This window comes from Sparus aurata, chromosome 13, assembly GCF_900880675.1.
Source record: "Sparus aurata chromosome 13, fSpaAur1.1, whole genome shotgun sequence".
Lineage (NCBI taxonomy): Eukaryota > Metazoa > Chordata > Actinopteri > Spariformes > Sparidae > Sparus > Sparus aurata.
Window position 1 is genome coordinate 21,509,771 of NC_044199.1, and position 17,026 is coordinate 21,526,796.

A 17,026-nucleotide genomic window follows, 5' to 3' on the forward strand; every position below is an offset into this window, starting at 1 on the left:
ACCACAATGCTAAATTTGGTCTGAATCCAGCTGTACGTTTTTAGCTTTGTAGCTACAGTAAATATTTTGTCTTAATTCTTAAAAGTATTAAATAATGTCTTCCGAATCAATATGGGCAATATATACAATGGAAAATACAATATAAGTATGAAGCCATCTTCTGTGGGGTTTTGCATTTGTATTTTTTGTATTGTTGTGTTTTTCTGGTTGTTGGTCAAGTTTTAAAACAATGGCCCTGCTAATTCAGTCGTAACATTACTTTGCTGTGAAGCACTAGAAATATTTTGTGGACTACAAAACTTCATCTGACTTTACAACATGTGGGTGAGTAAATCATTTTACATTTTTGGTTTAAACTTACATTTTTGGTGGCAATACTAGTCCTTACGACAGTAAAACTGAATATCTTTGGGTTGTGGATAAAGAAGAAATTTGAGGATGTCATCTTGGTCTTTGGAAAACACTGATCAAAATTTTTCGGACATTTCACTGATCGATTAATCAAGAAAATAATAACAGTTGCAGCCCCATACTGAATATTAATAGTTAAGCATCTCAGTATATTTTTCTTCATTGGTTCTTATTTTGTACATCTTTGCACTTGTTCTGGGTGTCCACTACACATAACACAAATACAATTAGGCTTCAACAGAAGAATGATAGATTTTATGACTGTATTCTTCCGGACATCATTCACACTAGATGCCAGTCTTTGTATTTCAGGATACTGAGTGGAAAACAGGGATACTTACTGAAGAAAAACTATGGAAATGCTGTATGAGTGATGAAGATGATTCTGCCACAGCCTTTGTCAGGCAATGACGATGACCTATAAAATACAAAACACTGCTCTCAGTCATGTTACACTAGCATCTCTGCACCAATTTTCCAGCAACAGAAGCTTAACTGCAAGAAAAATGTGTGCAAAGCAACTTTAATAGAACAGTATTAAGTGACGCTGCATAGCACAAGACCTCATCCGCTACAAGATACGGTGGGACATTTTGTCTGATCTGATAACCGATCACTTCTATCGTGCAGTTGATCCGCCCTTGTGGCCAAAAACAAAACATGTAGGCCAAAACCCTGCGACCACTGGATGCATTTCGTATAGTATTATAAAGCCTACATTAAACTGGTGCCGTTGCAGTGACTATGTTGCTGCGCAGAGTTTAAGTTGTGTTCAGATAAAACTGCTGATGCCCGATCGGACTGTCTGTCTTGAGAGTGAAGTCGTTAGCTATGTAACTGTAACGAGCATCGCATGTATAATAACAGCACAAAATTCTTTAGGTATGTGAATAAGCTATTTTCCTACCTAATGTGTTCCAACCTCTACGCACATATTTTCATCTCCGTGCAAAATGTCGATCTAATCTCTGACAAGACAGACAAGCCGAATGAGAGTCCATCTTGCTTTGGTTTGGAGAAGAAAACCCCAGTACAGTACAGTAGTGGGGGTATTTCACTCCTGTCAAACTCCCCGATGACAATGTCGTAAAAATGTCTCCCACTCCAAGGAAAAATATCCACAATGATTTATTAAACTGAGGATTTTCTGTCCAGGCACACGCATCTGTGAGCACTGTTTTGCTGGGCAGTAGCTCCATTTTCTAGCAGTGATACCAGGAATAAAAGTAGCTAGTTAGCTTGCTAGCTCTACAGCTTGCTAACTGGACGTGTCACTGTTTTAACATGCAATGGTTTCCGAAACAGTGTACGCTTTTAGAGGAGCTGCTGACAAATATCACGGACTTCAATGTGCTCACAATACTTGTTTGTTCTATTGCAACTGTTCTTTTAAATACAACGGAGAGTTATGGCTACATATTTGATGCGAATAGGAAGGGGGGGGGGGTCATACCACCTCAGTGAGAAACAGTTGTTCATGTATTTTACTCGGCGTTTTCAAACAGGAGTGAAGAAATATTACAGCAACAGTTACAGTGACAAGGATGTATGGTCTATAGCAGTGGCTATCAATGAATTGTCAATGGGAAACAAACGGATTCAAAGGGAAATGCCAGCAGGCGGACATCATACCCAGAGCAGCGATAATAACAATTTTTCAGAGTGACTGACTGAGAGGTTCAGAAAATAGCGACCGGGTGTGCACGTAACATCGATACAACCACAAGTTCTCTGTCATGACCGTCTCGTTAATGTCTCAGCATACCTCTAATATCCTGCTCAAGCAGCGGGGGGGGGCCTCTCATCATTGGTGCCGTCCACCTTTTTAACTTATTGACACATCATAACAGTTCAGCACTAGCTGTACTCAACACAGATGCATCAAGCCATTACAAATCAGACAGGAATAAGCCGGAAGCAAAGCTATTTGTCACCAAAATAAAGACGTTAGCAATTCAAGCTCTGAATCTCCATTTGTATTGCATTTTTCGGAAAATACAGCCAGTGATGAAAGGCGGCCTAAGATATTGTACTTACGTGGCAATACCACAGTGTAGAAATATTGGAAGTTCTTAATGGGAGGATAAAAGAATTGATATTAAAAATACTGAAACAGCTCAAGTACTCATTATACACAATATAATGTCAATTAAATGTAGTAGAGTAAAAAGTAAAATATTTTCCCCTGAATTGTATGAATTAAAAGTATAAAGTAACCGAAACTGCTAATACTCAAGTAAAGCACAAGTACCTTAAAACTGTTCCAAAACTTGAATAGTAACCAACTTAGTCTTTTTCCACCACTGACTAGAGCCTATCAAATGAATGTAATTGAATTCTGATGTGTTCTTATAATTGTAAATAAGTGTCGTTTAGCTTTGACATGATAGTAATTATACATTAAAATCTAAATTAACCCTTGTATATCTCAATAATTCACTGTCTCTGGATGTAATGTAGTCTAATTATTTTAAAGCAGAAATGGTATTATATCCCAAACAAACACAGAAAAGCTTTTCATTAAATAAGTCTGTTGTTATAATAATTTAGGCAAGGTAAGCCAATTTTATTTAAATATTTAAGAAGGGCTTTACATAAGATATAAAAGACAGGATTAATAAGAAACAATTGCAAGTAATTGAATACACAATTACATATATAGCATAAAAAAACACAATTAAATGGCATTTAAAGCGAGTAAAGTGATAGCCTCTACAAAATGAAAATGTTAAAACATAATATGATATTAAGAGTATCAACAGAGCATGCAGTAACTCTGTGGCATATTGAATCATTGTGCTTGTGACAACCCTTGTATAAAAAAAACCCAATTAAACGCTCTTGTGGCCCTTTTTGGTCAATTTCAGACTTGGGTATGATGTTGCACACACTGTACGTTGATATTTAACTCTGGGAACAGAATATGCACAAAATATATTATCTGCATCCAGTGCCGATACAAGACAACGCTTCTATTTTCATACTATAAACCGGAAGTCTACTCTGTTATTCTGTCTGTCGTTTCAGAACGCAGCATTTACTAGATGATGAACGTTATCGGCGGAGGCGACACATTTAATGAACTCAGCCCAAACAATTACACCATAATACGTTGACTCTGGCAGATATGCAGACTTATTCAGTCATAAAATGAAATATAAATCACTTTCGTTTTCCTCGAGGTGGTAGCAACATTTCATCTTGGCTATAACCCTCCCCCCTCCCCCGGTTTGCAAAGTGTTCTTATCCAGAATGGCCTGTACTTCCTCACAACATCCCTGACTTAACTTTATCTTATTAGCAGGGTCAGATTGTCAAAGTTCACCAAAAATGTGCGTTCTACATAAGAAACCCCAATAACGACTCACTAAAAGCTAGTTACAATCTACCTTAAGTTAAGTTACTACTTGTTAAGCTTCCTGGGTGTCTATGTGCGTGATAACTTATGATGTGTAGTGGTAGTTCGAAAGTACATACCTGCCAACAGCACTAGTAACGAATAACTAGTTGCTTAAATCTTAATAAAGAGCATTAGCCATGAATTATCAACAGTTTTGCAGCATACTGTACATTGAAAATATCCACTCCGTCACGTAATATGGTATGGGACTGGACACTCTTTTTGATGGACAGTTCTATTTCACCAATGAGAAGCCACGATATATTCTACTGTTTCGATATTAGTGTAACGTCCTCAAATGTAATGTTACTGCACCTGTGTTAAATTTAGGCTGAAAACACTAGCGATAATTTATCTTACATTGCTTGTCTGTATTATTCGGTGGTAGAACTACATTGTCTCATTTTTTTAATGTACCTAATCTACCTAAGAACACTAAAAATTTATAAACTGATAGCTGTCCTTGCATGCTTGATACATTTTGCCTGAGCAGCCTAACTGTTAATTAAATGTATCAGTCAATCGGGAAGAAGCGCCAAATGGTTTAGTTAAACTTAAAAAGAATATGGTGACAAAGATATTCACTGAATGCACCTACATGCATTGCAGGATATAAATGAATACAAAATCCATAGCCGGACAGTGCTGAATTCCTATAAATATTATTGTAAAGTATGCCAAATACAAAGAAAATAGAACAAAAAATACAACAATAGGAATGACAGACTCACTGAATAAATGCTTATTAACCCTTAGATACATAAGTAGGTCAAAAATAACTGGGTGACATGGTTTTCTTGCAATATCTTCTAAGTACAATATTTTTATCATTTCATATTCCAGGTATTCCTCAATGAACATGTTATTGATAAGATGCCATCGAAAATGTTAATTTACCTTTTTATACATTTGAAAAAGTCTTCCATAAGTGATGGTCGGCTGTAGCTCAGGAGGTAGAGCAGGTTCGTCTAGTAATTGGAAGGTCACTGGTTCGAATCCCGGCTCCCCCCAGCTGCATGTCAAAGTGTCCTTGAGCAAGATAACTTTAGCTAGCCAACAAAGCTAGCAAACATAACTGTATGTGTCAGTCTGTCATTCATGACTATTATGTGAGAGAGTATGTGTTACTATCATAATAATAATACATGTTATGTAAAGGTGCCTCTCTGGGCACTCGAGGAACACCGTACAATACATAATTAAAAAGAAACAGTAAAAGAAAAATAGAGAAAAAAAGAAAACAGACAGAGTGGACAATTAAGTGGTTAAGTTTTATTTATTGTTTTATTCTAACTCAAACTAGCTAACTAATCTAGCTAATATTAGCAACTATATGTTTTGTATCAGTGTCTGTGTGTGTCTGTGTGCGCACATATGCAGGTGTTTGCATTTATTCATATAGCTACATATTGATTGATAAGTTTGCTTGTCATTCACACCATTCCATTTCATGTTAATTCATCTAAGGTGTCATGGCAGCTAGATACACAAGGGAAATGGTGCAATAGATGCTGGACGATGGAGGGCCAGTTATGGAACTGGACTCAGAATCTGAAATCTCATATTATGAGGACCCAGACTACTGTCCAGGAGGTGTTAACCACCGGGAAATCCAACTCTACCAAGTGAACAGGATCAATCAGACACAGAAGATTCGTCCTGTGAATCCTCTGAGGAAGAAAGTGATGTTCAAATCACATCCAACAGAATGAGCTGTAAGGGCTCTCATTGGAGGAAGTTCAAAATATTATGATATTAAAACAACATTTTTGAATGTGTTCCAAATAAAATGTTAAAAAGTGAAAAAATAAGTCAAACATGAAATCATTCTTGTGTGTACAATGCAAAACATAACATTAATGATTATTCTCAACAAAAATGAGACAAAAAATGCATTGATTCTAATACGGGTCATTTTTGACCCACTTATGGAAGAGTGTAAGGTCCAATCACTCATGCATCTAAGGGTTAAATTAATAACAATAACTAGAAACAAAGCACCCCATGGGCATTACAACCTTTTTCCTGATCCTTCACTGACGTTTGCCCCATAACTAAGCCCTCTCTATTGCTTTAACCCCAGCCTCCCCTGACTCCTCTGGAGCCTGGCTGTAACCCTTAAAGTAACTTGTGCTAAGGGCAGATCTTCAATCATTATTACTGGTGAATCAGAAAGGAATGTGACAAAAGTCGCATGGCACATATGTTAAAAAGGGCACACATACACACACAACTCTCAAATTTAAGTGCAGTTGTATTGTATTACAGGGTGACAGGAATTATTTGTGTTTCTGAGTGAACACAGGCTGAGGCAGGCAGATGTAAACTCACACATTTTCTTGTCCCTGATCTTTGTTGATGATGACTGAGAAAGCCAACCTGACAGGGCAAGGCCCTTAGCTGAAAAGAAACTAGTAGTGTGAATTGAGATCACCCTACATTGAGGACACATTTGAAAAGTATTTATGACAGACAGATGATAGAGAACCCTTAAAGACATACCACAGACAGAATCGTAAATATATGCTTGACAGGACAGCATGCAGGAAAGGTTTGATCAAAGTATACCTGTACCTGTGAGTACTTTAAGTGTTATAACCATGGCAACCAGATGCGAGAGGACGCTGGCGTTAATATCGCCGCTTATCCATCCACAACAAAACAACTTTTTCTGCTGAAAATATGAAAGCCAAACTGTCTTTACAAGCTCTAGAGCTGCGCTACAAACTTTGAAGGCTGCACACCTGAACGTCTGGCTCCGGTGGACTCACCTTTCTCCGCCGATCAGCTGTTAGCCCCGCTGGTCAGATTTTAGCCCCGCTGTTAGCCCCGCTGTTAGCCCCGCTAATTAACCGTTGGCAATGCTAACTTCCAAACCGGTGTTCTCAATTCTCTGTGGGCTATCCAGCATTACTCCGTTGGTCCTCCCTCCACTACAACTAAGGATTATTCACTGCCTGGCTCCTGTATCACTCTCCTCTGCTACTGTGGTCTCCCCCGACCTGCGAAGATGTTGGTTGGTCGCTGCTCCGCCGCTGCTGACGGGGTCTTTAAATACTCAGCGCTGGAGCTCCTGGACCTTTGCTGTAAACTTCACCCCAAACTCCAACGCTAGGATTAAATCTCTTGGTCTCCTTCGTCGCCCCCGCTATATGCACAGGGCCTCCAGACGCAAGTTTATGACGGACAATGCTTTTCCCTGCAGCGCTGACAGCGGTGCTGCTATTCCGTCCATGCTGACTGACAGGCGCTCCATCGCACCGGCTCAACGTCATCTAAACCATCCACAGGTGCACACACCGAGCTTTCTGAGACCCTTGGCTTGTGTGAATGGTGCTGTTTCCTCCACATCCACTGCATCAGCATTTGAGAACAACACTGCAGCTTTCATGCTGCTAAATCCACGTTCACTAAACAACAAAGCACTACTCATCCATGACATCATCACAGACAGGAACATTGACTTTCTCTGCCTAACTGAGACATGGTAGCATCAGCAAGACTTCTTGACTCTGAATCAAGCCACTCCCCCAGGCTATGTTTACATCCAAAAGCTCCGCTCTAAGGGCCGTGGTGGTGGGCTGGCAGTCATACATCGAGCCGACATCCTGGTTAAACAACTTCCAGTGCTGAATGTCACCTCATTTGCATGTGCAGCCTTCTCTCTGGCTGGGCATACACAGCTATAGGTTGTCCTCATCTACCGCCCTCCAAAAGCCTCCTCCACCTTCCTGTCTGAGCTGTCTGAACTACTCACCTCCATCTGCTCTATATCTACATCTACACTCCTGCTTGGTGATTTCAACATCCATGTGGACTCCACCAGCTGCCCATTTGCCTCTGAATTCCTGTCACTCCTGGATTGTTTCAACATCACACAGCATGTTAAAGGTCCCACCCATGTCAAAGACCACACACTGGATCTGGTGTGCTCCACTGGCACAGCTCCCTATCATCTACAATGCCTTGACCTCGCTTTTTCTGACCACTATGCTGTCCTCTTCACTGTTCCTGTCCCTGTGCCCAAGCAGCGCATAAGTCGAAACATCACATACAGGAACATCAAGACAGTGAAAACTCTGGCCCTGACCAACATCCTGGAAACCCACCTGGCCTCTGATCCCCTCGACTCCTCACTGGATGGGCTGGTGGCCCACTATAATACTGCTGTCTCCTGGGGTCTTGACTCCCTTGCCCCTCTTAAAACCCGGACTGTGTCATTTACCCATTCTGCCCCCTGGTTCACCATTGAACTCCGCACCCTTAAGACTACTGGTCGCCGCCTGGAGAGGCTCTATAAAAGATCTGGCCTCATGTCCACCATGAAGCCTACAAAGACCACGTTAGGTCTTATAAAGAAGCTCTCTCCAAGGCTAAAACAAACTACTACACCACTCTCATTGGAGACCAGCAAAATAACCCCAGAATGTTATTCTCCACCATTAACCAGCTCCTTAGCCCTCTCGATGTCCCCCAGCTTTCTGGTGCCCCTGACCTCTGTTTCAAGTTCCTGGACTTCTTCCAGGGAAAGGTGGCTACCATTCACCAGCAACTCCTGGCATCTGCCACCACCCTACCACATGCACCTCTGACACAGATAGCCGATCCTCCCACTGTTTGCTTGCCCCAGTGCTCTCTCTCCTCCTTCTCTCCTGTGGACTCTATTTCTGTAGCTAAGTTGGTCTCCCAGGCAAAAGCCTCCACCTGCTCTCTGGACCCCATGCCAACAACTCTGGTGAAGTCTTCACTGCCTGCCCTATGCCCCCTCATAATGGAAATTATCAACTCATCCCTAGAATCTGGCATTGTACCGTCCACCTTCAAAACAGCTTCAATCATCCCCATCCTCAAGAAGCCAGGTCTGGACCCAGATGACTTACATAACTACTGGCCAATCTCCAACCTTCCTTTCCTAAGCAAAATCCTGGAAAGAGCAGTTGCCGCCCAAATCCAGCAGCACATGTCCAACCATGAGCTCTATGAACCCCTTCAGTCTGGCTTCAGGGCACGCCATAGCACAGAAATTGCCCTCATCAAGATCACCAACAACCTCCTCATCGCTGCAGATTCTAGCCACATCAGTATTCTGATCCTCCTGGACCTCTCTGCAGCCTTCAACACAATCTCCCACACCATCCTCCTCACCCGCCCATCTGACTACCTTGGTCTCACTGGTACAGCACTCTCCTGGTTCCAGTCCTATTTAACAAACAGGAAGCAGTTTGTCACCATTGGAGACTCCAGTTCCACCCCAGCTCCAATCAACCAGGGCGTGCCTCAAGGCTCTGTGCTTGGACCCCTCCTCTTCACTATCTACATGCTTCCCCTTAATAATTCGCAAACATGGTCTCAACTTCCATTCTTATGCTGATGATACTCAATTATATCTCTGCACCAAACCATCCACCCAGCTACCCCCACAGTCACACGTCAACTGCCTACATGATTTAAAACTCTGGATGACATCAAATCTACTCAAATTAAACACCAATAAAACAGAGCTCATGGTTGTGGCCTCCAAGGCGCTGCTCCAGAAGGTTGGAGATCTTCTCCTGGATGTGGACAGCTGCTCTATATCCCCATCCACTGAAGTCCGCAACCTGGGTGTCATCCTTGATTCCACACTATCTTTCCAATCACACATAAAATCCATTACTAAATCAGCTTTTTACCCTCTCAAAAACATCTCCAGACTCCGGCCCTCCCTCTCTGAACCTGTGGCTGAGACCCTCATCCATGCCTTCATCACCTCCCGCCTGGACTACTGCAATGGAGTCCTGTCCGGGCTCCCTTTCAAAACCCTGGATAGGCTCCAGTATGTGCAGAACTCTGCTGCCAGGGTCCTCACCTGCACCAAGCCCTGGCAACACATCACCCCCACTCTGATCCGCCTTCACTGGCTCCCAGTTAAATCACGCATCACCTACAAAATTCTCCTCCTGAGATATAAATCTCTCCATTCCCTCGCCCCCCAATATCTGTCTGACCTCCTCCACCCCTCCACCCAGTCCCAGACGCTACGCTCATCAGGCACACACCAGCTCTCCGTCCCTCACACCAAACTTCAAACCTTTGGCGACAGAGCCTTCTGTGTGACAGCCCCCACTCTCTGGAACCCTCTCCCAGCTGAAATCCGCAAACAGACTTCTCTGGAGACTTTCAAAAGAGACTTAAAAACCCATCTTTTTAATAAGGCCTATCAGCTCTAGATCCAGCCAAATCAATCAACTTTTCTATTTTTTATCTTATATGTATTTTTTGTTTATCCATTTATTCTTTGTCTTGTTTCTTCCATTTTGTTAAGTGTCCTTGGGTACCCTGAAAGGCGCTATAAAAATTAAATGTATTATTATTATTATTATAGTGGAATAGGTAGGCGGTTGCTTGGGGCCCCTCCACCAGCGGTCGTAGGGGGGGCCCCCCCACCAACCTCCAAAAATAAATAAATAAATAAGGAAAATAAGAAATGTATCATCATGAACACTTCATAAACGTGGTAATTTTTATTAATATGTAATTCATTCTTTAGAAAAACGTTTAAGTATTAGTTAAAATGTCAAATTCATGGGTATCTGTCTCACATACACCCCCTACTTTCACAATGAAATGGACTAGTCCGTGACGGACTGCAAAAGATGAACACAAACGACACTCCAGTCCAGTTGGTGGCAATAAACCACACAGAAGGAGAAGAAGAAGAAGAATAAGTAGAAGAAGTAAACAAACAGACACGGAGTAAAAGCTCAAATGAAACGAAACTACCCGAGTGGTTCGAATAAACGGAAAAAGAAAAAAGACGCAGAGAAATATATAGCAAAGCTGACAAACTATATTACCACTGCTGTTAACAGTCAACAACGTTCAAAGTGTTGGATATGCCGGCGCCGCAACCGCAGCAGCAGCTAACGTTAGCTGTGACGTGTCTGTTGACACAGACAAGGTGATGGAGTTGTCCAGTGATGGCCATTTTGACAGCGATGATGACGATGATGATGATGACAATGATGATGACAATGGTGGGGTTCTGGTGAGTCAACCTAGTTCTGCCAGTTAAAGCCCTAGCAAAAAAAATCCATAAGGAGGAAGAGAGAGTAAGGGGCAGAGACAAAAGCAGAGGTAAAACTCACCTGTCAAGACTCAAGAGAAGTGTAGGAGGAGAAGAGGAAAAGGAGGAGAAGAGGAGAAAGAAATCGAGGGAGAAAAAGAGTGAAAAAATTCACAAGGAGGAAGAGAGAGTAAGGGGCAGAGACAAAAGCAGAGGGAAAAATCACCTGTCAAGAGAAGTGTAGGAGGAGAAGAGGAGAAGGAGGAGAAGAGGAGAAAGAAATCAAGGGAGAGAAAGAGTGAAAACATTCATAAGGAGGAAGAGAGAGTAAGGGGCAGAGACAAAAGCAGAGGGAAAACTCACCTGTCAAGAGAAGTGTAGGAGGAGAAGAGGAGAAGGAGGAGAAGAGGAGAAAAAAATCAAGGAGAGAAACAGTGAAAAAATTCATAAGGAGGAAGAGAGAGTAAGGGGTAGAGACAAAAGCAGAGGGAAAACTCACCTGTCAAGATTTAAGAGAAGTGTAGGAGGAGAAGAGGAGAAAGAAATCAAGGGAGAGAGAGTGAAAAAAGGCATAAGGAGGAAGAGAAACAGAGGGATGAAGAAGAGAGAAAGGAAGGGACAGAGACCCAAAATAGAGAAGGTAATCATTTAAAAATACAAAAAATAATATTATTTCTTAATCCCAATGATTGATCTACTGTTGTTTTTTATCCTCTCACTTCTTAATAGAAAAAAGAAGAAGCCCGGCCATCACTAACATCTGGACAACTAAGGTAATTGACTTGACCTTTTATTGGACAAAAAAAAATAGGCCCACACTCATTTTGTTCATAGACCATATTGTTAGTTTGTGACAATGTTTTTTATTATTGTTATTTTTCAGGTACAGCTCCATACTCCACACAGACGTCAGCAGTATGTCTCGGAAGCGTGTGATGTGGAGAACTCTCTTTTCTCTCTCACTCACTCACTCATATTGATATTGATTTTTTTTTTTAAGAAATAAACAGTGCTGGTTAACCTGGAATTTTTGCAAGGACAGTTGGTTTCTTATTCTCCATCATGGGTGACTATTAGCTTGTGTAGTACACTTTGTGTGTTCTTCGTTCTCTGTCTTCATTTTGGAGTAAAGAAGTGTATGCAGGGTTTAGGGCCCCCATACATACCTTCGCCTTGGGCCCCCAAATTGCTAAATCCGGCACTACAGACAGTCAAGACTATAGTTGTTATTTAACACATGTAGCACACAACAGGAGACTCTCCGTGTCAGACGAGTTCTCACGTGATGACTAAACTCAAAAACTAATTGATAAGGTAGCAGCGCAAGAGTGCTTGCTAGCTAAGCAGCTAAACTTTTAGCACCGCTCCTTGTTTAGATCCCGCCCTGTGTGGGTCACTACACTCTCATTGGTTAGGCGCGCACACGCTGTTAACGATACCATTAGCTGTAGAGTGTGACAATCTGTCAATAAAAATCAGCCACAGGTTCTCCTCTGATCTACACTGATCTCATAAGTCGCCTCTGTGAAGTTTGAATGACGGAAATCCGTCAGAGCGACGGAGAACTTTAATCCATGCAAATGATAACTTGGATTGATGCAGCCTCTTACCACTACGTTGCATCTTTGCTCCGATTCATTCAATTGCCGTTCTAAAAATAGACCTGCAGACCTCACCTCGCAGTATCGTTATCTTCCTCCTGTCAACTGAAAATGTCCCGCGATTTCCACCGGTACATCAGATAACTTCCTGCGTGCGGTTTCAAAATAAAAGCTGTCCGGTGTGTTAATATGTTTAACATGATGCTGTTCGGGGCTTCTTCTATTTTTTTTCTCTCCGAAATGATTACCGAGGTCCGGACCTCGGTGACCTCATAGCTGGCTACGGCCCTGGACACAACTTGGCACACTGATTTTTCTTGTAGCTTTAGGCTACAGTTCTCTGTAATAGGCTGCTGTTGCTCTCAGACATCAATCTATTTCAAGGTGACTCAGAGTCTGAAAAATTGTGATGGGACCTGCACATTATTGTAAAAAGAAAAGAAATAGAAATGTACTTTTCTGGGTAATCATCAACTTACTAATCTTCTTCTACCAGTTACTGATGGTGCAATCTGTATCGTGGAGCCTTCTGCTATAACAGACTACCATGCTGTTGTAAGTACTCTTAATATTCCACAGAGTTTTCATGATGGATAGAATATAACACAACATTTCTGTGTTATTACAGGAGGATGATGAAGACAGCCTACCTACCAGCCACTTTGCTTCCGCATTGTTGATCATGTAGGCTGCATCACACATGATCTTCACACTGGAGAACAGTAATTAGCTGCAGTAGCTGTATTGAAGTATATTTCATTTGGAATGTTAAAAGCTACTATTTAGGCTTACCTGTACATTAATGCTGCGGACAGATCTCCTATTCACATAATCTCCTTCATTTATTGAAGGAGCTTTGATGGGAATGTGTGCCATCAATGCAGACAATCACACCTGGAAACCCTAAAATATATCAAATTGACTGATCAGTGCTTCAAGTCTCAAAGCTTTATGACATGGGTTAATTGCTTACACTGATACCTGCAATTCTGTGGAATGCTTCCTTGAGATGTCTGGTGGGTCTGTGACTTGGGAACACTACAAACGTGTATAGTAGTCATTTCAGTGCCACTGTCACATTTCTGACAGCCTGACAGACAGTTGCCTTGGACACATGCTCTGCATCACCATTGTTGTACAAAAAACTGCCGTTGGCAAAAAAACCAAGTGCAATACAAAGAATTTACTTGGAACTGAGAACACTTCCACGATGTCTCATGTAAGTGATGTGAGGGCTGAGAATATTGTTTAGATAAATTATTGATGGTGCAGAGAAACGGAAACGCTCATACAGGTACTCATCAGGGAATGATAAAACATCCAATCGGGGTCTGATAATCCTCTAACGATGGAGATTCGGTATTCAGTATTCGAGTATTTGTGCTTCTACATCAACTGGCTCTACGAGAAATGGACACACCATGTCTGCCACTGCCTTCAGTCTGCAGGCTTCAACTTAAGAGCAGGGGAAACTCAGGGTTAGTTGAAGCAAACCTACCAGTGAGCAGGTTAGTTTCACGGAGTATGTTGCCCGGGTTACTTACTGGGAGTTATGATGAACTGGCTTTTTGAAACAAAAAAAAACAGAGTTTCCCTTATCTCAGGGTTGACTAACTCAGGGGTTTCACTAAATCTGCTTTCTGAAACAGGCCCCTGATCAATAAACAAAAGGATGAATAGACTGAAACACAGTTTTTATCCAACTGCAATAACAACCATAAATGCTTCAAAAAAATGTTATGCAATATACTGTTTTTATGCAATGACTGGCTGTGACATGATTTTTCTATTTATTCTTTTTTCTATTTTTGATAGACTGAATGATGCTCTGACTGGAGAGCGCTTTAAATTTAGTTGTACCTGTGACAATGACAATAAAGACCTATTCTATTCAAGTGGGTCTGTACTGAGATGTTGTTATTTGGGTTTAGGGAGATCTTAGGTCCGTACTGACATGTTGAAGTTAGGGTTAAAGGGTCCACTATGGAGATGTAGGGCTTCATTACGAAGAGATTGGGTGTCATGAAAAAAGTCCAGTGCCCCTTTTACTTTTATGAGGTACTGCAAGATTGTTGTTTTTTACAGGAATGTCGAAGGACCTTTTTTTTGAAAAAACGCTCGGAGAAATGACAGGAGCTCGGAGCTGCAGTCGAAAAAAATGTAGGACCTCAGGAAAGGGGTCAGAAATAGGGTCAAATGACGTCCAACTTTGAAATCAACCTTTGCAGTTCTTAGACCCAACTTTGCAGTATTCACGGAGCCCCCGCTCCCTACCTATAATTAGGTAGAATTCACACAATTTGAGTACAATTTCACTTGAGAAAGCATTTTTGACTGAAATACAGCTTAGTAGACCTTAACTGGCAAAATAGTGCTTCTATCGCTCTGAAAAGCTCAAATTTGTCCAGAAAATACTTCTAACTAAAACTAATGATATAACAGCTGAAACCATGTTTCAATACTATAATTAGGTAGAATTCACACAATTTGAGTACAATTTCACTTGAGATAGCATTTTTGACTGAAATACAGCTTAGTCTGTCATGAGTGCAAAAACAGCGTCTTTCGCTCTGAAAAGCACAAATTTGGCCAGAAAATACTTCTAACTAAAACTAATGATATAACAGCTGAAACCATGTTTCAATACTATAATTAGGTAGAATTCACACAATTTGAGTACAATTTCACTTGAGAAACCATTTTTGACTGAAATACAGCTTAGTAGACCTTAACTGGCAATATAGTGCTTCTATCGCTCTGAAAAGCTCAAATTTGGCCAGAAAATACTTCTAACTGAAACTAATGATATAACAGCTGAAACCATGTTTCAATACTATAATTAGGTAGAATTCACACAATTTGAGTACAATTTCACTTGAGAAACCATTTTTGACTGAAATACAGCTTAGTAGACCTTAACTGGCAAAATAGAGCTTCTATCGCTCTGAAAAGCTCAAATTTGGCTAGAAAATACTTCTAACTAAAACTAATGATATAACAGCTGAAACCATGTTTCAATACTATAATTAGGTAGAATTCACACAATTTGAGTACAATTTCACTTGAGAAAGCATTTTTGACTGAAATACAGCTTAGTCTGTCATGAGTGCAAAAACAGCGTCTTTCGCTCTGAAAAGCACAAATTTGGCCAGAAAATACTTCTAACTAAAACTAATGATATAACAGCTGAAACCATGTTTCAATACTATAATTAGGTAGAATTCACACAATTTGAGCACAATTTCACTTGAGAAACCCTTTTTGACTGAAATACAGCTTAGTCTGTCATGAGTGCAAATAACAGCGTCTTTCGCTCTGAAAAGCTCAAATTTGGCCAGAAAATACTTCTAACTAAAACTAATGATATAACAGCTGAAACCATGTTTCAATACTATAATTAGGTAGAATTCACACAATTTGAGCACAATTTCACTTGAGAAAGCATTTTTGATTGAAATACAGCTTAGTCTGTCATGAGTGCAAATAACAGCTGAAACCATGTTTCAATACTATAATTAGGTAGAATTCACACAATTTGAGAACAATTTCACTTGAGAAACTCTTTTTTGACTGAAATACAGCTTAGTCTGTCATGAGTGCAAAAACAGCGTCTTTCGCTCTGAAAAGCTCAAATTTGGCCAGAAAATACTTCTAACTAAAACTAATGATATAACAGCTGAAACCATGTTTCAATACTATAATTAGGCAGAATTCACACAATTTGAGTACAATTTCACTTGAGAAACCCTTTTTGGCTTAAATACAGCTTAGTAGACCTTAACTGGCAAAATAGTGCTTCTATCGCTCTGAAAAGCTCAAATTTGGCCAGAAAATACTTCTAACTAAAACTAATGATATAACAGCTGAAACCATGTTTCAATACTATAATTAGGTAGAATTCACACAATTTGAGTACAATTTCACTTGAGAAAGCATTTTTGACTGAAATACAGCTTAGTCTGTCATGACTGCAAATAACAGCGTCTTTCGCTTTGAAAAGCACAAATTTGGCCAGAAAATAATTCTAACTAAAACTAATGATATAACAGCTGAAACCATGTTTCAATACTATAATTAGGTAGAATTCACACAATTTGAGTACAATTTCACTTGAGAAAGCATTTTTGACTGAAATACAGCTTAGTCTGTCATGAGTGCAAAAACAGCGTCTTTCGCTCTGAAAAGCACAAATTTGGCCAGAAAATACTTCTAACTAAAACTAATGATATAACAGCTGAAACCATGTTTCAATACTATAATTAGGTAGAATTCACACAATTTGAGTACAATTTCACTTGAGAAAGCATTTTTGACTGAAATACAGCTTAGTAGTAACTGACTTGCAAAATAGTGCTTCTATCGCTCTGAAAAAGCTCAATTTGGCCAGAAAATACTCTAACTAAAACTAATGATATAACAGCGAACCATGTTTCAATACTATAATTAGGTAGAATTCACACAATTTGAGTACAATTTCACTTGAGAAACCTTTTTGACTGAAATACAGCTTTGTCTGTCATGAGTGCAAAAAACAGCGTCTTTCGCTCTGAAAAGCTCAAATTTGGCCAG

The 17,026-nt window shown here is 40.4% G+C and overlaps 2 protein-coding genes across 17 annotated transcripts in view; one reads left to right on the top strand and one right to left on the bottom strand.

Moving 5' to 3' along the window:
* The window catches only part of bbx (BBX high mobility group box domain containing), a 46,102-nt gene extending 33,556 nt beyond the window's left edge, over positions 1-12,546 (bottom strand). For 8 of the 16 annotated variants that reach the window (XM_030437477.1, XM_030437460.1, XM_030437472.1 and 5 more), the window contains exons 1-2: positions 2,177-2,320; positions 753-829 (exon numbers count right to left, since the gene is read on the bottom strand). The gene's annotated coding sequence lies outside the window, so the exon portion shown is untranslated. Of the gene's footprint in view, positions 1-752; positions 830-1,318; positions 1,780-2,176; positions 2,321-2,448; positions 2,483-3,888; positions 3,997-12,466 lie in introns of those variants that run through there. The other 8 variants (XM_030437462.1, XM_030437468.1, XM_030437461.1 and 5 more) reach the window with 8 other exon arrangements.
* Positions 10,323-11,845, top strand: LOC115593791 (E3 ubiquitin-protein ligase RNF34-like). The gene is made up of 3 exons (XM_030437478.1): positions 10,323-10,838; positions 11,586-11,629; positions 11,740-11,845. Exons 1-3 carry the CDS (start codon positions 10,755-10,757, stop codon positions 11,834-11,836), a joined length of 225 nt encoding a protein of 74 aa, XP_030293338.1. The 5' UTR covers positions 10,323-10,754; the 3' UTR covers positions 11,837-11,845.
* Positions 12,547-17,026: the final 4,480 nt, after the last annotated feature.

Bases quoted from the DNA above. Each gene is read 5' to 3' on its own strand.
- LOC115593791 (XM_030437478.1), top strand. From the start codon at position 10,755: ATGGAGTTGTCCAGTGATGGCCATTTTGACAGCGATGATGACGATGAT. The intron at 10,839-11,585 runs GTGAGTCAACCT...ACTTCTTAATAG, and splicing joins ATGACAATGGTGGGGTTCTG to AAAAAAGAAGAAGCCCGGCC. The intron at 11,630-11,739 runs GTAATTGACTTG...GTTATTTTTCAG, and splicing joins CTAACATCTGGACAACTAAG to GTACAGCTCCATACTCCACA.